The following is a 19,314-nucleotide window of genomic DNA, read 5'->3' on the forward strand; positions in this document are numbered from 1 at the left end:
CGGTGCTGAGTCCTCTTGGTGCTGGGGTTACAGTCATCTGTGAGTCTCCTGAGATAGGGCCTCTGGGAGCAGGAAGTGCTCTAAACCACTGAGCATCTCTCCAGCCCAATGCACTTCGCTGCTTTTTTGTTTGTTGTATGTGTCATTGGATAGCCCTGGCTGCCCTGGAACTTACCACGTACTCGAAGCTGGACTCAAACTCACAGTAGCCCTCCTGCCTCTGCCTTCTGAGTGCTGGGATTAAAGGCGTGAGTTATCTTGCCTGTCTTTTTTTCTCCCTTTAGATAATCAAAGCCATCACTGTAAAGGCAGACTCTAAATCACTGAAATTCAACTTCTTGACTGTAGCCTAAACATTTTTATTATTGTACCATTCAGTACATTTAATTCTAATTTAGACAGTCTATGCCAGCAGGATTGAGAGGGAGGGTAGAGAAATGACCAGATTAAAAATTCATGTTAGTAGTCTATGACTACTGAAAGAGCCTCAGGTAAGGGACCAAACAGCGTGTAAAAATTACAAAACCCTCACACAACAAACAGGTACAGAAAACCAGAACTATCCGAATGTACAGCTGCCTTACCTTTACTTAGTGGATACAGCAGAGCTCATTAAAACATCTCAAACTCCCAAACTAATGCATTTCTAAAATTCATAGGAAATTATTTCTAGTACTCACACAAGTTAAGAAAAAAAAAAGGACAGTGGTTATCAAAGGGACGGGTCAGTTGCAGACATGGCCCGGCCTCTGAGCGATGGCAGTGGCCATCCTGCCTCATTTTGAGCAGCCCGCCCTTCCTGAATGAAGCCCGCCCTGGCTGCGTACAGCCTATTCCTGCTGTGTGCAGTCCCCCAGAGCCAATTCCCAGACGTGCAGAGTGGTCTAAGATGTAGCTGAACCCTGTCACCGCTCAGACAAAGCTTCAAAGCTAAGCTTCTGTGGAGGTCACTCTCCTGTAATTGTAGAATTTTCTACTTCAGTGTGAATTTCAGTTAAACTTCCTTTAAGGTCAGTTCCTTCAGGACCTAACAAATAATGCAATGCTCTGTTGAGAAAACAGTGATCATCCAACAGTAGAGCAGACTACCAGTCTGTAACTTATGACAAAAGTAGAACAGATTATTTTACAAAAAGATTAACGTACTTGCTTAAAAATTTGCACAGCATTTCTGCTACATTTTCACAGCTCTTCTTACTGGGACAAAAAACTAGGCAGGAGTAGTTGGGAATAACTTCTGTCACCAGTGCTACCAAGTGATCGGGGTCCATCTTTCTCAGGGCATCAGAGTACTGCAAAACAAGGAGCCACGCAGATCGTAACCACAAGGCACATTCATTTCCCCATGCCACTTTTAAACTCCTCCATATCTCATCATTAAAACAAACAATGAAAGCGCTATACAACACCAAATGCTCAATTGTCTTCTTAGGTAATTCGCTAGGGATTTGGTTTGGGGGCACATTTAGTCCAAAAAGAGGATCAAGCAATCAAGAATTAAGGAAATGAAAACAGTTCATATTATTAATAACTGCTATACACTCACCTCCACCTGAGCAGAACAAAAAGCCCAGAGAGAAATGAGGACTGATGCCATCAACAGCCAAAGGATTGCACAAGTGAAAACTTACTTTACTATTACGAATCAAGAGTCCCCAACACTTTCAGAAGTGAAAAAAAATGGCAGTGAATGATGACAATTTGTAACATCATGCAGGGGCACAAAGGACATGAAATAAAGGCTAGTCATTTAAAATTTCTTTGCTTCCTTTTGCTTTACTGAAAACTAAGATAAGGATTTAGACTATACCTCACAAAATTCTAAAGGTGTGATAAAGCGCTTCCCTCATTAACATCCTTCATGCCAGCTGTTAGCCATTAACAAGCAAACAGGAACACTTCTATACAATGTGTCACCCACAGACTATAAATTATTCTTTTGTTGTTGCTGGATGAATGACACAGCTACATGATGTCTCCAAATTTTCATGGTTCAGGAGCCAAGAAATATCTTACCGGTTCATTAATTAGTCAGGTGCAAACATCTAGTAAGTACTTCCTCAAAATTCAGGAGTCATTTGAATAAAAAGTATTCTAGTTCTTAAGTAACATAAGAGCCCACTAACAGGATGTCGTATTGTCTTTTAAACTCTGGTGTGGGATTGCACACAGTCCTGTTCTACTAGTTTTCACGCAGTATTGCATACAGCAACCATAAAATCCCCAACTTCACAAACATACACCAAAGGAAGAAACCCAGTATGATCTAATGACAAAATGGAACTAGGGACTGTGTGTCTTGTATGCACAGGAGAGGCCTGGCTGGATCCCCAGCCCTGTAAACAAAACAAAGAAAAAACTAGCTGCATTCAATCAGTAGCTGTTATCCATGGCAAATCAAGAACCAGACACCTTCCCCCCAGTACAAACCAGCTAGACCCACGGGAACCTGCAGCAGTGCCCCGGCACACGTAGGCACAACGCATCATACCTTATAGTTAAGGAGGCGGGAAAAGGCCATGCCATTTTCAGCTCTGCTGTCTACCTCATAGATTGTGTCATTTACTTTCAGGTATTCTTTGAGTTCAACCTTGAATTAAAAGGAAAATACAATTAATATAAAATTTGTAGATTGAAATTTAATAAAATATCTTAACAAAGAATACCTACACTATGTTCACCACCCTTATTTCTTTTTCTTTCTTTTCTTTTTCCTTTCTTTTTTCTTGAGACAGGGTTTCTCTGTGTAACCTGGCTGTCCTGGAACTCTCTCTGTATACCAGTTGGTCTCAGACTCACAGAGACTTGTCTGCCTATGCCTCCTGAGTGCTGGGATTAAAGGTGTGCACACCACCTGGCCTGCCACCATTATTTCTAAGGTGAATAAGTAATAACCAATACCGTGCAAACCTTAGGTACATACTGGTCTGAATTGACTGGTGTAATATTCAGCTTTCAGGAACTCCTGTAGGTCTTTGACGTTGTTTAATGTTGCACTCATACCAATAATCTGAGTTGTTTCTAAAAAAAAAATCAAAATATTAAGAGTAATGTGTCAGTTACATCCTAAAGTAATTTTAGCCATACTTCAGTGTTGTTCTGCCTGAGTGTCCCTGAAACTGAGCAGGGAGATGAGGGTACAAGTTGAGTGCCCTTTATCTGAAATGCTTGGACCAGAAATGTGTTGGATTTGGTCTATAGAATGAGTTCCAGGATAGCAGGGCTACACAGAGAAACACAGTCTCAAAAAACTTAAAAGGACTGGGTGTATGCAGAAAACGAGGAGGCTCTGGAAGGAGGTGAAAGGTAACATTGTAATTGGGTTTGCATTTGTGAAGATCTTGTCTACACTAGACAAGTCAGGTTTGGAGGGGGAGAGACGAAGATCAATTTGTGTGCAGAGTTACAACTTAGTGGTTTCTATGGCAATGTCGCAGAAGGGAGGAGACAGCCAATCGAAGTCAGTGAAGAGGAACAAGGGGAGCACCTCAAACAGGTGCAGAGAGGAACTGGGTGCTGACAGATGTTTACGAGTGAGGATTAGAAGACCCATTGCTTGGGACACTGAGGTAGCAGGATCACTTGACCCTGGAAGTTTCGTTCAGGCAACATGGCAATGTGAAAATGTAAAAATACTGTAAGGCTCTGGTTTAGCTATCTGCCGGCGGATGGTGATGGGAAGTTCACACTGAAGAGTGGGTTTGAAGGAAGTAAACCTCAGGTGAGTTTGACTGCTCATAAAACATCCAAGTAGCAGATTCTACTTGGAATGGAAGTGTAACCTGGAAATACAGACTGAGTTGTGAGTGCGTGGCAAGCTGAAGTCTGGAGGAGAGACAGCAGTGTGGCGGTCATGGCTGATGAAGACATTCTAAAGGGACACCCATGCTCCCCCTTTCTCATCAGACTATTGAAATGATGGACTACAGGCAAGGTAATTTCCCTTGGGTTCTCATGATGACATCAAGAAAAGGCTGGGGCCCTGGCACCCAGAGCACGAACCTGTCTCCTAGAAGCAGATTCCACATTGTCCTGGATTTTCACTGACATACAAGTCTGATGGTGGCAGGAACTGTATCTATTCCCCCAGGGACCTCTAGCACTGAAGGAAGTGACAGGAAAGCAGTAGCTGCTCAATAACTTAAAAAAAGACTATAAAGGGCCATGATCTACCTAAATGCAATTACTTTCACAATTTAAAAATCTATTCTGGGGGGCTGGGAAGATGGTTCAGTGGTTAAGAGCATCAGCTGCTTTTCCAGAGGTCTTGAGCTCAATTCCCAGCAACCACATGGTGGCTCACAAACATCTATAATGGGATCTGATACCCTCTTCTGACATGCAGATGTGTATGCAAATACATAAAATAAATAAATCTTAAAGTATATTTAAAAAAAAACAAAACTATTCTTGGGGGAGAGGTGTTTCTCAGTATTTGAGTACATGATTGGCATAGATACACTGGACTCAATCCCTAACACCCGCCAATAAAGATCTTAGGAGATGACATTTATAGTTTTCTATATGTAGGGTAAGCACTGCAATATCGCATCAATAAATATAGAGATGTTTAGAGCATTTCATGCATATCTAAAGACAAGGGCATGCTGCAAAATAGTTCCTTAAAGTGACTTCTCAAATATATTTTGCCAGGTGTGGTGGTGTTCACCCTTAATCTCGGCACTCAGAAGGCATAGGCAGGCTCTCTGTGACTTTGAGGCCACCTGGTCTACACAGCAAGTTCCAGGCCAGCTAGAGCTATATAGTGAAACCCTGTCTTTAAAACAAAAACAAAAGCGGAAAAAGCGCACACTGTTCTCCCAGGAGGATGGCGGTGATCACCCTCAGGGCAACGGAGGCAGCAAACCTTAGCGGGGCTGTGTGCAGCCACAGACAAGGCATCCCACCATCTCAGCAGGCCAGCTCAGCCTCCATGCTAGAGACAGACACAAACACGGAGGCTGATGATGAGATGAAGGTGGGTCGGAACTAGCGTTTGAAAGCAGGCCTGCTTCAAGCGGCCTCATAGTTCTCACCTGTCTATGCTTTGGCTCAGTTAGTTGCTTTTGGAAACAGGCTGTCATGAACTTGTTTTGTTCTGCCTGCCTCTGCCTCCCAGTTCTGGGATTAAAGGCGTGTGCCACCACTGCCTGGTGTCACCCATCTATTCTCGCAACAAAAATGTATAAGTTGACAAGCTAAGGCAAGAACCTTAGGTACCATGCGATAGGTTATCTGATCTAGCGATAGAATCCAGCTGTTTACACACAGAACTCAACCGTAAGTTGATACTTACTGCTAGTGTAGAGGACTTTTGCTAGGGTCATCTCCAGTATGGCACCACGGCTCCCTTCACCAATCATGTGCAACTATGCGATTTAAAAGTGGGAGTGAAGAAGTCAATTGTCATATACCGTCCATATAAAACATGGCTATCTGCACAGAATGAATATGTATTGGATGTTACAGCTATCATACACACTTAGTGCTGTAGGTTAATGAAATCTGGAGCAGCATCCTCCATCCATACATTTGGGATTTGGTAAGTACCATTATAAAAATGTCTCTATAGGCCCACATTTACAGTTCAAGAAACATTTGCCCTAAGAGCAAATTTAAGACTGTCCAGCATGGAACGCCTCCTCTTGTGCTCTCTGTATATTAAGTTACTTGCTGAGAGGGTTCAAACCACGGCTGGGAAAATGAGCACAATATGCTAGTTCAATAAATATGATGTTAACCGACCTCATCGACGACAACCAGACCCAGCATGCTGATCCTTCCGGTTTCAATCAAGGCGTTCACCAGGCTGTGTCCTTTCTCAATAGTGGCGATGTACAGCGACTTCTTTTCCCTCCTTTTAGTGGGAGGAAATCTTCCTTTGCTTCCAGCGTATTCTTCAACAAAGAAACCAAGTTCTATACCGAAACTTGATAAACTGGAAATCTAGAGTTACAGTTAAATAAACAAAAACATAAGTAAGAGATGGAGTTAAAAGTGCTCAGAGGGATTCCCTCAATGTAAAATTGCCCCCATCAGTGGGTCCCATCAAGGAACACCTGTCTAGGAGCTGCTGCAAAAGGTGATCTTTACAAAATGAATGCATATGACGTTTAAATTAACTTACTACATGTGTACGGGTGTTCTGTCTGCGCTCTGTGTACATGCAGTGTCAGAGCCAAAGAGGGTGATGGGTCCCCTGGGACTGGAGTTACAGGTGGTTGTGAGCCTGCTCAGAACTACACCTAGAGCCTTGGGAAGAGAAGCCAGCCTTTCAACCCTCTCTCCAGCTTTAACATGTGCAACTTTTAAAGTCTATAATATGAAAATAAATGCTATTTGTCTCCTTTTATATTAAAAAAACATCAGATTGGCTCATTAATTCTGACAAGGTAATGAGTTAGTTTCTGCTTGAAAAAGGAGGCTAAATGTTTAAGATACAGTTCAAACCACCAGTTCAAACCAGTAAAAGAAAAAAAAAACATACACAATTACTATTTGAAAGTAATTAAGAATCTGTGCTACTTCTGCATACCCTAAAACAAAATAATGAATCGGTTAATAGCTAACACATGTATCCTACTCTTAGTGTCATAGTAGACAATAACAACTGTTTGAATATACACACCTTTTCTTGGACAATTGCCACATATGGAAGAATCATTAAAACATCTTTCTGTCGGCACAGTAGTTCTTGTAGCATTAAAATCTCAGCCACAAGGGTTTTTCCACCACTCGTTGGCAAGGAGTATATTAAATTTTTTCTTTTTTGCACAGAACTTAATGTTAGACAAGTATGCTGCCAGTCTGTAGAATTCAAAGAAAAATAGAAGATTATTTCCTCCTTCAATATTCTCAAGAGTTTTTCTAGCTGGGCATTGGTGGTGCATGCCTTTGATCCCATCACTTGGTAGGCAGAGGCAGAGGAAGGTAGATCTCTGTGAGTTTGAGACCAGCCTGGTCTACAGAGCACGTTCCAGGACAGGCTCCAAAGCAATACAGAGTAACCCTGTCTCAAAAAGACAAAACAAAAAAAGTTTTTAAGAAATTGGGTATCTCTGTGGTGGTCTATGTGAAGATAAATGTAATTCTTTTTTCCCCCATGTAAACTATTTATTTTTATTTTTTATTTTTTTAAACAATCTTATTTTATATAACAATCCCAGTTCCCTCTCCCTCCCTGTTTTTTTTCCTCACAGAGAGTAAGTGCCCAACCCTGAATGTGCACAGCCAGCAAGTCTGAGTTGAGTCCTTATCACCCTTACAATGCAGACACAGGTATCACAGGTATCACAGTGGAGCAGACAGCTGCCTGGGGACAAGGGACCAATATGTATAGAGAAGTGAAGTCTAAGGACTTGTGTTTGTTCTAAATTCTTTGTATGTTTTACAAGATCATAAAGGCTAACCTCCCTCACCAGCCCAAAGGCAGAAATAGAGGGAGGAAGAAAAGAAAATCCACAAGATCTTGCACAAAACAGAAAAATCTTCCATTAGACTTGGTCTTTGAATGGTCCCAATACCATTTTAAATAAGGGTTATTTAGTTCATAAAAGACTTCAGTTGCTAACCGGCACTCCCAGGACCTCCCCACCCCCAGTTCAGTAAGAAATAATTGATGAAGGAGGACTATGTGTGAGACAGTCTGTGAAAACTCCAGGGAATAGTTCAGAGGGTGAGGACGTAGTTCAGTTGGTGGAGTGCTCACCTAGCATGTTTGAAGGCCTGGGTTTGATCCCCAGCAACCATAAAAGAGATCTGGGGGCTCACGCATGTAATCCTAGCACCTGAGCAGTGGAGACAGGAAGATCAGAAGTTCAAGTTTATCCTCAACTACATAGCTAGCATGCATTCCATGAGGCCCTGGATCAAAATGATGGTAATAATGGAAATAAGTAATTTGACAATGTATATCAACAATCTTTAAAATGCAAATTTTGTGTGTATGTTTAGTCTACACACACACACACACACACACACACACACACACACGTCTGTGCACCACTTACATATTTATATATACCCTGGTGCTGGTACTTGGACCTGAGTCCCCTGGAAGAGTAGTCAGTGACTGTCCTTTAATGTTGAACCACGTTTTTTATCATTAGAGGAACAGGCAAACAAAGTAACAGATACATAAAAAGAAGCTCAACTGTAATTAATCTACAGGATAGGCAAAACAAACAGGAAGGAGAAAAAAAAAATCCCACAGTCATTAAGCCCAGAGAATACAGAGGGAAGCCGACACCGGACAGGCTGGGAGAAAAGCGATGCAGCATTATGAAACATAAAACGGCATGTTGACTCCATCAGCATTTCTTCAAGATTCTCCATTGACACAGTAAAAGAGGGTGTAAACAGCATGTGCAGGACGTCTAACACTGCTGTCTAACAAGTACTATGGAATAGGGTGGGGTAAGTTAAATGAGTTGTTGCAAGTATGTAATTCACAGCTTAAACATGGGAATCTAGGGCCAGTGAGATGGTTCAGTGGGTAGAGTCGTTTGTTGCCAAGTCTGGTAACCCGAGTTTGATCCCAAGGAACCACACAGTGAAAGGAGAGGACCAAATCCCAGAAGTTGTTCTGACCTCCAGATTCGTGCCAAGGCCCACGTGTCTACATACATACATATCCAAGAATACAAAACAAATGGAAAAGTTAAAAACTATTTACACACTTAATATACAGTTTAAGGAAACCCATCCAAACCTAATTTAAAGGGCTTGAATATATTATTTTAAGAATCAAAGTGAAGCTAAGAGTGGTGGTGGTGCCCATCTTTAATCCCTGCACTCGGGAAGCAAGGGTAGGCAGTGAGTTCAAGACCAGCCTGGTCAAAACAGCGTTCCAAGACAGCCAGGGCTACGCAGTGAGGCCTCATCTAAAAATAAGACATTAAAACAGTTATGTCTGAGTAACAGATACAACCTTATTTTTAGTCTCAAGTACTTATAATGACTTTTTTTTCTTTAAAAACATTTAGAAAATATTAAGCTGACAGGTTCAGCTCAGTAGCAAAGTATGTGCTTAATGTGAAAGGCCTTAGGTTTGATCTCCAGATCTAAAGTATCTCAGATTGGTATCACCCATTGCACATGTTTATTCCCAAACTTAACTATAATCCCATCACACACATGCATGCACGCACGCACGCACTCGCTCGCACCTACACATGCACACACACACAAGTGCGCTTACACCCACACACAGAAAGTGACTTACTGAGGCTTTTACTTAGATGATACCAATATAAGGACAGTCATTACAACTAATTTATCATGTATTTGGCCAAGAGTCTCACTACACTGTAAAACAATTGTTTTGCTGTATCTTTTTTTTTTTTAATATATAAGGCACTGTTTAAGTAACAAGGCCAGAGATAAAGAGGCTGACAAACTCTAGCAGTTGGGGATTCTATAAAGCTCAATATACTAGGAAAAATTCTGGTTACATAAAACACTGAGTGCAAGTCCTGTCCCAACTGAGCACTGTGCTACAGGCCTGTACTTAGTATTTGGGAGGCAGATGCAGGAGGATCATGAGTTTGAGGCCAGCCTGTGCTATATGAGATCCTGTCTCAAAACATGAAGGCTGCAAATGGAGTTCAGAGGCAGACTATTTGCCTACCATGTTCAATGTCATGGGTTCAACCACAAAATACCTACAGGGCTCAAAAGCAGAACAAACAAAGCAGGGGCCGTCACCTGGCAGTTGATTCAGACTGAACAAAGTAGCCTCAGAAGAGTTTGGTTTTGTGGAGACAGGGTCCTCATGTAGGCCAGGCTGGCCTTGAACTTGCTATGTAGCTGAGAATGACCTGAGCTCCTGACCTTCACCTCCTGAGGGGGTGGGTTGCTGGAGTGAATACACACTACACCCAGCACTAGAGTGTTAGCTCGAAAGTCACAAGTCTCACAACTTACAATGTCTAAGATTCTTTTGTTTTCTGTGCAAGAGAGCATGTCTAGCCCCACTTTGGTCTGAAGAGGGCCTCAGACCCCCTGGAACTAGAGTTACAGATGGCTGTAATCCACCACGTGGGTGCTGGGAACCAGTCCCCAGTCCTGAGGGAACCAAGCATTCTTAGCTACAGAGTCCTTTGGAACATCTTAAGATTCTTTCAGTCTACTAAATTTAAAATGGAAAATAAAAAATAATAATAATAAAAAAAAAAGATTCTTTCAGTCTGATTAGACTTTATTTTGCCATCATTCTACTTCTCCAAACTGATTGTCTTCTGAGTTGAAAATCCACATTTTTAAATGGTTCATATGTTCTCAAGAAATATTTATAAAGCGAGGGCGAATGGACTGACCTATATGGCAGCTGCTGTCCCTCTGTCTAAAATGGTGTATCTGAAACTGACACAAGGACCCAGGACTTCTGAAAAACGCTACTTAATTGTTATTGTTACTGCAGCCATTTTTGCACTTAAATCTTAGCTGTCATTAAATGTGTTTAACTGCTACCACTGATGTCTTTCACTTAAGATTCTGAGCAGTCAAAGGAATTTAAACAACTAAATTGTTAGAGAATTCAGATGTAGCCAATGCCAAGGAAACACTAAAAGAACTAAGGAGAGAAGAATAGAGTGAGAAGCAGATGTGAAGGGATGAAATCTCAGCAGTGCCGTCACTAGCAGGACAGCAAGCTGCTCTGGGCGCATGTCTGGGCTTGGATTCCTTAGGCTCTGTAACTTAAGTGAGGGTTCAGAAAGTGAGGGCATGAAGACAACCAGAGTAAGGAAGGAATGAATGAAAGAAGTCCACGATAATACAACTGACAGTCTGGCCATTCCAGATGAGAAACAGAACCAGGGAATCACCTGCTTCCACTGATTTGAATGAATGTTATAATATTATTTGAATTATAAATTTGGTTTTCATTTCACAAAAAGTATTACCATAGAGTTTTTTGATTCCTTTCAACTGAACATAAAGGTCTCTCACTTTGCTGGGTAGAGAATAAAAAGGACCACGGTCATCTGACGGTGACTCCATTGCTTCCTTAGCAACACTGATTTCCTCAGATAGGAGAGTCTCTTTGAGTTGTTTACTCCGAGAAAACACTGGTGTTTGGGCCGTGGCGTTGCCAGACATGGCGCTCTTTAGGCGGTCTGCAATACTCTTCCTCCTGTTGGTCTCTGGGGAAGCTGCGGCTTTGGAGAAGCCATCACTCTGCTGCGATTGTTCTTTATGGCTGCAGGTCAGCTCTTCATGCGATGACTGACGTGAGTTCCCATCTCTGTCCTTGGTAGACTGATCACCCAAACCACTCGAGGAGTTCTGCATCCTTTCAAAGTATAAAATCTGAGAAGAAGGCACATCAAGCAAAAGGTCATTTTCAGGTTCTGGTCCAGCAGGGACATCTAGACCACTGGCCTGGCTCTTTACGAGTTTGTTAGTTTCAGAGTCAGTAAAACAGCTCACAGTGCTGACACTGACTGTGTTTTTGGTGCTTTCTGAACAAAGACCTTTGGTGGCAGAGTCTGCAGCAAGTTCCCTATGTTCATGTGGTTGCAAATATTTCTGTTCCAGGTCATCAACTTGAGCTAAAAAGGAATTTTCTGTAAAGCTGTCATAGCCACTAAACATGTCCTCTTCACTGTCACTTTCCTGAAAGAGAAACAAAAGCACATAAACGAATTCCATCTTTATAGAGAAAAAAAAAAGTGTTCCAGCAAAGGTATATATCACTACATGCAAATTATCCTCTAAATACATATTATCGTGACCAGATTTTTTTAAAAAGCCCAGTTAAATTGACCTGCCTAAATAGTGCTTAGTGCTGCTGAATTACTAATGGGTATTAGGATGCTTTAATTTTTTTTTTAAGCCAGGACAGGATCTCATACAGCAGAGGTACAAAGCCTTAAGCCTCCCACCTCTATTTCCTGAGTGTACCACCATACCTGGTTTATGAAGTGCTGGGAATCAAAAACAGGGCTTTTGTATGCTAGGCAAGCATTCCACCAACTCAGCTACATCCCCAGCTCAGCCTAAGAATTTTAGATTATTTAGTTATTTAGGTGCTAAAGTGTGAGCCCAGGACTTGCCCCTGGCTGCACTGCTGAGCCCCAATCCCCAGCCTTTGGGATTTTAATTGTTTTAAATTTTATGTGCTTTGCCTGCATGTTTGTCTGTGTGGGTGTTGGGTCCCTGGAACTGGAGTTACAGACAGTTGTGAGCTGCCTTGTGGGTGGTGGGAATTGAACTCAGGTCCTCTAGAAGAGCAACTAGTGCTCTTAACGACGGGGTCATCTCTCCAGCCCCTGGGATTTTAATTCTTAAACGTGTACTAAAGCATTAAGGAACAAAAGAACAGTAGATGTCTATAGTTTGTGAGTTCAATAGATGCTCCTGGCAATTCCCACCCAGGCACTAGTGTAGAGGCTGGCCTGTTACAAAATCATGGTTGTACCACTAGACACTACAAGCAACTTTTGTTCTGAACTTGCAATTGTGACAAGAGTGTGCACACTCACGTGGGGTGGCTTACCGAGCAGAAAAGGTGTAAACTGGGAGGTAATAATTATTTATTAGAGTGAGAACTTTACTGTCTCAACTTCCTAGTGTCCAATTACTGCTGTAAGTTCTAGAAACTATGGCTATTTTAATAAAGTAACCAGCACACCATAGGTCACTAATAAAAAGTTTTATTAGTAAAGTAGAAACAAGTCATTTCAAAGGTTGACCTTCTGTCTGTCAAGCCAGTTAACTGGCCCGTGAACACTTTTTAGGACAGAGATGGTGTGTGTGTGCGTGTGTGTGTGTGTGTGTGTGTGTGTGTGTGTGTGGTGTGTATACGTCTCACATCCACTTAGAAGGTTTAAGGCAGTGTCTCTCACGTTTGGAGAACAAGGATACCGAAGATGAGACGAGCACACTAAGGCTACTCATCTAGCCTGTCAACCGTGTGCACCCGGGAAGTTTCGATCCCCCGCAGCTGTGCCAAGTGCAAGGGATGCGGGTCGGCCCCGCAACCCTTGGTGATGACGGGAATCAGCGGGACTGTACCTGGGTGGGCTCCGGGCTCCCGGTTTTCCTCCGGCGGCTCCCGGCCACCGCTTCGTCCTCCAAGTCCTCGGCGGGCTGGAGCTCGGCCGGGGCGAGGGCGACACAGCGGCTCTCCAGGCTGCCGCGGTTCCTTTTGCGGACAGACACGCGCCGGCGGATGCGGGCACCGCCGTCCTCCATGGCTAGGACGGAGAGCCTGGTCGCCCTGCGTCCAGACTCAAGCTACTGCCGCCGCAGCTGCGGGGATGCAGGTGCCCGAGCATCAGCTGGCTCCATCTCTCCGCAGCGCCGGAGGCGTGTCACGTGACTTCCGGCTCGGGGAGGGCGGGAACAGAAAGGAGCAGAGGTGCTGTCGTATTGAAATGCTATCCGCGTCCGCACCCGGAACCTTTGCGTAGAGTCCCCGGGATCATCCGGGGAAGAGTACCCGGAGGGGCCTGTCCGGCGGTAAGGGAAAAGGAAAGGAAGAGAAAATTTGGCGGACAACCATGGCAGCTCTGGTTGCCCTGTGCGCTGGTGTAGGGAGGAGAAGCTTGACACCCGCTGCAGTCTGCCTCGCGGATCGCGGAGCTCACGCCGGTAAAGTCTGTCCCAGAGCCCTGCAGCCGCAGTCCGCTCTGGTGGTCGGTGGCGTCTTTGCTGTTGGCAAAGTGACTATTGCTACAAGACTAGGTTTCAGATGGGTGGGAAGCTCGAGTCGCCTTACGCTGGTTTCTCAGAGCTGAAGAAGAGGACTGTGAGGTGTAGTCAAGGCTTTACTTTTGATGTTTGTTTCTGTGCTTCTCTGTCAACGGCTCGAATCTTTTTCTTGTTTTCCCTTTGGGATGGCAGTACCCTTCTGTTGCTTCTGTTCGTGTTTGCATTACAAGCTAGCCACTGTAAAAGGGAAAAGGTTTTATAGGAGAAGTTAACCAGTCACTGAGTAAAAAGAATATGAAACCTCTAGATCGTGCGGGTTTTTTTTTATTTCCTTGTTTTTTTGAGACAGGATCTCACCGTTAATGTAGTTGGCTGTCCTGTAACCCACAGAGGTCCATCTGCCTGTGCTTCCCAAGTGCTGGCACTAAAGGTGTGCGCCACCATGCCGGGCACTATTATCATGCGTTATGATTGGTGTAGCCTCTTTAAAACATTAAGTCTTTGTTAGATATTCAGTGGATGAAAATAATTGGGTCATTGCCATTTCTATTTCATTACAGTGCTGTGGAGAAGAGGTTGCTCACAGTATAAACAAGTAGCCAGCAATGAGGACCTGGTAAGATTTCTTTTTATGTTTCTTTAAAAAACATTTATTATTTGTGTGTACATTGGGGTGGGAGGAGCTGTGTAAGTCAGAGAGGGCATTAGAACCCCTGGAGCTGGAATTAGAGGTAGTTGTGAGCCACTTGATATGGGTGCTGGGATCCTAAGAACATCAAGCACTTTTAACCACAGACACCTATCCAGCCACCAAGGATATATATAAATACATATATTTGGAATTCAATTATACAACAAAACAATATTTACTTTGAGTTTGGAACGCATAACTTACTGACTATAGTCACTTGGGTTTTGAAGAGAATGGCTAGATTTAGGCTTTGGTAATACCATATATTTCTTCCTAGATATTAAAAGATATATTATTTGAGAATTTCTAAAGATAGCTTGGGTAGATAGAATAATTGTAAATGATGGAATTTTGGTATGGCACTATCTTTAACTTATCAGTTTTGACATGCTACCTTGATAAGACATACAAATTAAAGTTGTTTTGTTTTTCAAGACAGGGTTTCTCTGTGTAGCCCTGGTGGTCCTGGAACTCCATCTGTAGACCAGGGGGGCATCAAACTCACAGAGCTCCACCTGCCTCTGCCTTCTATCAAATTAGTTTTACTTTAGAATATTTAACCAGCTGCTTCTAAACCGTAGGTGTATTTTTATGGGTTTAAAGTATGAACAGGGAGGTGGGCACTTAATCACACCATACAAGTACTTGACTAGAGTTGAGAAGGAATACAGCTTATGTCTCAACTGGTTATAAATTGGATTAAGAAAACTCAAGGCAAGCTAGACATGGTGGTGCACACATATTGTAACAGCACTTCAGATGTTGATGCAGGAGAATCTTTTGAGTTCAAGGCCACCCTCGGCTACAACAAAATGTTAAAAAAAAAACAAAAAAAGAAAGAAAGAAACAAAGAAATCTTAGGGAGCTGCTAAGTACCAAGGAATTTGTCTAAACAAATGTGTCTATCTTAGTCATCTAATTCATGTGTCATAATTAAAAAGAATAAAGGAAATTTTCTGTTTTAGGTCATAAATCCCACTGTGACTAATGAAAATTTAAAAACACACACAGTCATACTCACTTGCCACAATTAAGGAAGACTATAGATTCTCAAAGTCATTTATAAATTAAGACCCTGTGCCAGGGTGTGGTAGTACAATCTGGAATTTCAGCATTTGGAAGGCTCATGCAGGAGAGTGGAGAGTTTGAGACTGCCATGTGCTACACAGCAAGTTGTAGGACAGCTGAAGCCTCATAGTGACAATCTATTTCAAGAAACAAAACAAAACAAAGGGACTGTCAGAAGGAAAGAAGAGTTTCAAAGGGTAGGGGGACAAAAGAGGATCATGGGGGTACATATGTTGCATTAGTCCTACTTTAAAAGCAGAAAGGGTTATTATTGGGAATGAAGAAGGGGACCAGCAAGACAGGCTCAGTGAGAGCTGTAGAAGTATAATCTCTCTCTCTCTCTCTCTCTCTCTCTCTCTCTCTCTCACACACACACACACACACACACACACAGAAATGTAATCTCACATAATAAATCTTGTTTCTTTGTATGCTAACGAAAAAGATTTTAAAGTCTCTATACTGGTGACACGTATTCTTTTAGTAAGAGGGAGGCACTGTGCCAGAAACATCAAGGATAGAAAAGCTAAATGGGCCCACACAACTTATATGCTGTCTATTAAGGTGATATCAATGAACCTTTTATGGCAGGAAGTCATGGAACATTACCTATTCACAAAATGAAATAGTGAAAAAAAACACCAGACAGAAAATTTGGGGATGGCTAAAGTTAGCAGTTGTCCTAACTTAGGAATTGTATGTTGTCTATTGTGCTGTACCTTTTTCTTAAAGTTAAACTGGATGAATTTTAAGGGCTGGAGGGGGATAGCCTAGTGTTTGAGAACATGTACTCCTCCTCCAAAGGACCCAAGTTCAGTTGCCCCCACACACACACACATTGGACAGCTCACAACCATCTGTAACTCAAGCTCTGTGGGATCCAAGGCCCTCTTCAGGGTTCTGTGGGCACTACATGTTCTCTCTCTCTCTCTCTCTCTCTCTCTCTCAATAAATCTGAGGGAAAATGATAAAACTATACCAAAGAATTACTTTAAAATAAAATCTTAGTAGAATTAATTTAAAAAAAACTAATGCAGCATTTGAGCAAAGAATCCTCTATCAGCACGCTTATCTTGAAGTCCTTTTCTATTTCATGAGGTTATCCCTCTCTAGCCAGATTGACACAAAATAAAGTACTTGCGTAAAGAAATTGTAAGTGTAGCTTTAGCCTTACCTTTTCTGACTCAGTCTTAACACGTTCTCATCATGAGACTCTTGTTTTATCCTAGCCAATCCTGATGGAAAACCCCTATAAGGAGCCCCTTAAGAAGTGTATCTTGTGTGAGAAACAGGTTGATTATAAGAATGTACAGGTGAGTGTTGGTTTACCTCTATGGTACTTGATTAGGATTCTGTTCCTTGTTTATTTTGCTCAGATCGTGTCACTGTCATCATTTATGTAGGACAGACTCAGCAACTTCATGATATCAAGTGTGGTTATAATGTCCTATGTTATCTCTATTCAGTTCAGAGCCCTTGGCTCCCACCTGTCATTATTTGGCTAAGTATTTGTCTTTTCTCTGTTTTTGCACAGTAGCTCACTGCACATTGATAGACATGAGTGCTTTGGGGAAAGTTCCTCTTGGAGCTGACCTTTGCAGTTCACTATCACATGCTATTGCTCTAATTGCTGTTTCTCCTTAAGCTTTCAGCAAATTTAGGAAAGTGAGTGATATTAGAGTTAACCGTTTCCTCCTTTGAAGAAAGAAATTATAAATTATCAAAACTACAATGCAGCAGACAATTGTGGGAAGAGCCAAGAACAGTGTCTACTATCTACAAAGTTATTGACGTGTTCAATAAGAATAAGTTAGAGTACAAAACAAAACAAAAAAATAGGTTAGAGTAAATGTCCTAGTCTATGTCCCAAGAGCTCCCTCCATAGCCTGCCATGACAGGCGAAGTATCCAGTAACTGGCTGTAAGCAGCAGTGTTTTTAGGTGCCCGTGGGAGTCAGTACCCTTGGGACCTAACACATAGGCTGACTCATGTTACTTAGTCTTGTCAAGTTGTGATACACTAGATGTTAACTTTCTAAAGATGCCTTGTTGCTACAAGGTATTTTATTTCATGTTATTAACTTTGTCTGCAACACATTAAATGTTAACAACTTGAAGGTCGTTTCTAAATGTTTTTTAAATTTGCGCATTCAGGGTTGAATAACAAATATACTAATATTATTTTTCTCCTTCTAAACATATCCCCCAAACAGCTCTTGTCCCAGTTTGTTTCTCCATTTACCGGATGCATTTATGGGAGGCACATAACAGGTACTATTTTAATCTGAGAAATGTAAACGTAGGTAAGAATCTCATGCTGATCGATTTTGTTATTTCAGGAGACTGACAAGTTTTTAGTCACTATTAAGTCAGCTGCCACAGGGACTGGAGTGAGGTCCTTAAGAGAAGGAGACCTTCAGTACAAGGAGCAATTGCCCTCTTTTCTCTTCAGGGTGACAACATACAGAAACTTGGGCTTAAGGAAAACTGTATCTTGGATCTAGACAGTGGTGCAGCAGTTAAGAATGCATACTGTTGTTGCAGAGGACTGGAGTTCAGTTTCCAGCACCCACATCAGGTGTCTCATAATCATCTGTAACTCCAGCTCCAGAGAATACAGCATGCCCAGCTTCTGCAGGCACCTGCACTCATGTACACATACCCCACCCCCATTAAAGACGGTGAAAGTAAATCTATTGTAAAATCACCATTCCTAGACCAGCAACTGATGGCTCTATCCAAACTCATTTGCTTTTTTGTTTACACAGGGTCACATGGTTGTCACTGAGTTACAGTAACATTGAGTGTGTGAGACCAAATGACCCACAAAAGGTTTTTCACTTTCTTCACAGAAAAAAACTTAGCAGTATTCAACTTAGAAAGCTGCTATAAGTGTAGTGTTCGTGTTTTTCTGATGTGTAGAAAAGTACCTGTTCTATTTTCACAGGTCTTTGTGGAAAGAAACAGAAAGAAATAACAAAAGCCATTAAGAGAGCTCAGAAAATGGGTAAGTCCCCCTACACAAACGAATGGGACTAGTTAAGATTTGCCTCTTGTCTTTGTGAAGAACTTTAATTATCTCTTTACAGGGTTTATGCCGGTTACATACAAGGACCCTGCATATCTCAAAGACCCTAAAGTTTGTAACATCAGATACCGGGAATAAGTTGTGTAAAGTTACTGCCAATAAACCTGGAAGTGGATATGTCAGCACCAGCTCAAACCAATTTGAGTAGAAATGTCTTTCAGTGGTTTAGGAGGGATGCGCCCTTTCCACACCAGTGAGTGTCTGTGGACACACTGCTTGAGATGGTAATGTTACATTGTATACTTGGGTAAAAGTGGTGCCTCGTGGTTGTCACAGCTTCTTTATATAGTTCCTTTGATTATGGAAGGGGAGGGTGTCTATTTGAATCTACCTGAGCCTAAATTCTGTTCTTACAAATGGGATGGTTTCAGGGGAATGGTTATAGAAAGGTAGTGTTTGAATTCCATGTGACTGGCTGTGGAGTTCAGCTTGCTTGGAGTAATTTTGTGGTTTTGTGTGTGCATGTGTGCACAGGGGCTTATGGAAGCTAGAAGATATCAGACCTCTTTCTCAATGTATCATATATACATACATACATACATACATACATACATACATACATATATATGAATCACTGATTTGTGTGTGCCTGCCATAAAGGCACATTTGGAGGTCAGAGGGTCATTGTCCAAGCACTGGTTCTCTCCTTCCAACCATGAGTTCTGATGACAGAACCCAGGTCTCCAGGCTTAACTCAAGTATCTCAACCAACCAAGCCATCATGCTAACCCATTCACCTCATGTTTTGAGACCAGGTCTCACAGAATCTGGAGTTCACTTAGGCTGACCAGCTGACTCACAAGCCCCAGGGA

General features: G+C 42.2%; 2 protein-coding genes across 5 annotated transcripts in view; one reads left to right on the forward strand and one right to left on the reverse strand.

The window, feature by feature from the left end:
• Helq (helicase, POLQ like) overlaps positions 1 to 13,471 on the reverse strand; it is a 37,312-nt gene extending 23,841 nt beyond the window's left edge. For 2 of the 4 annotated variants that reach the window (XM_040747515.1, XM_040747514.1), the window contains exons 1-8: positions 13,018 to 13,471; positions 10,905 to 11,616; positions 6,629 to 6,807; positions 5,746 to 5,946; positions 5,297 to 5,369; positions 2,924 to 3,021; positions 2,492 to 2,590; positions 1,147 to 1,292 (exon numbers count right to left, since the gene is read on the reverse strand). In XM_040747515.1, the coding sequence (XP_040603449.1) occupies positions 1,147 to 1,292; positions 2,492 to 2,590; positions 2,924 to 3,021; positions 5,297 to 5,369; positions 5,746 to 5,946; positions 6,629 to 6,807; positions 10,905 to 11,616; positions 13,018 to 13,197 (1,688 nt within the window). In that variant the 5' untranslated portion in view covers positions 13,198 to 13,471. Of the gene's footprint in view, positions 1 to 1,146; positions 1,293 to 2,491; positions 2,591 to 2,910; positions 3,022 to 5,296; positions 5,370 to 5,745; positions 5,947 to 6,628; positions 6,808 to 7,708; positions 7,776 to 10,904; positions 11,617 to 13,017 lie in introns of those variants that run through there. The other 2 variants (XM_040747516.1, XM_040747517.1) reach the window with 2 other exon arrangements.
• Positions 13,463 to 18,641, forward strand: Mrps18c (mitochondrial ribosomal protein S18C). Its single transcript, XM_040747518.1, has 6 exons — positions 13,463 to 13,596; positions 14,217 to 14,272; positions 16,645 to 16,728; positions 17,628 to 17,685; positions 18,362 to 18,421; positions 18,504 to 18,641. Exons 1-6 carry the CDS (start codon positions 13,506 to 13,508, stop codon positions 18,578 to 18,580), a joined length of 426 nt encoding a protein of 141 aa, XP_040603452.1. The 5' UTR covers positions 13,463 to 13,505; the 3' UTR covers positions 18,581 to 18,641.
• Positions 18,642 to 19,314: the final 673 nt, after the last annotated feature.

This window comes from Mesocricetus auratus, unplaced genomic scaffold (assembly GCF_017639785.1).
Source record: "Mesocricetus auratus isolate SY011 unplaced genomic scaffold, BCM_Maur_2.0 Super-Scaffold_100006, whole genome shotgun sequence".
NCBI classification, from domain to species: Eukaryota; Metazoa; Chordata; class Mammalia; order Rodentia; family Cricetidae; genus Mesocricetus; species Mesocricetus auratus.

Coding starts and splice junctions, on each gene's coding strand:
- Mrps18c (XM_040747518.1), top strand. CDS start 13,506: ATGGCAGCTCTGGTTGCCCTGTGCGCTGGTGTAGGGAGGAGAAGCTTG. Junction 13,597..14,216: donor GGATCGCGGAGCTCACGCCG/GTAAAGTCTGTC, acceptor ATTTCATTACAG/TGCTGTGGAGAAGAGGTTGC. Junction 14,273..16,644: donor TAGCCAGCAATGAGGACCTG/GTAAGATTTCTT, acceptor GTTTTATCCTAG/CCAATCCTGATGGAAAACCC.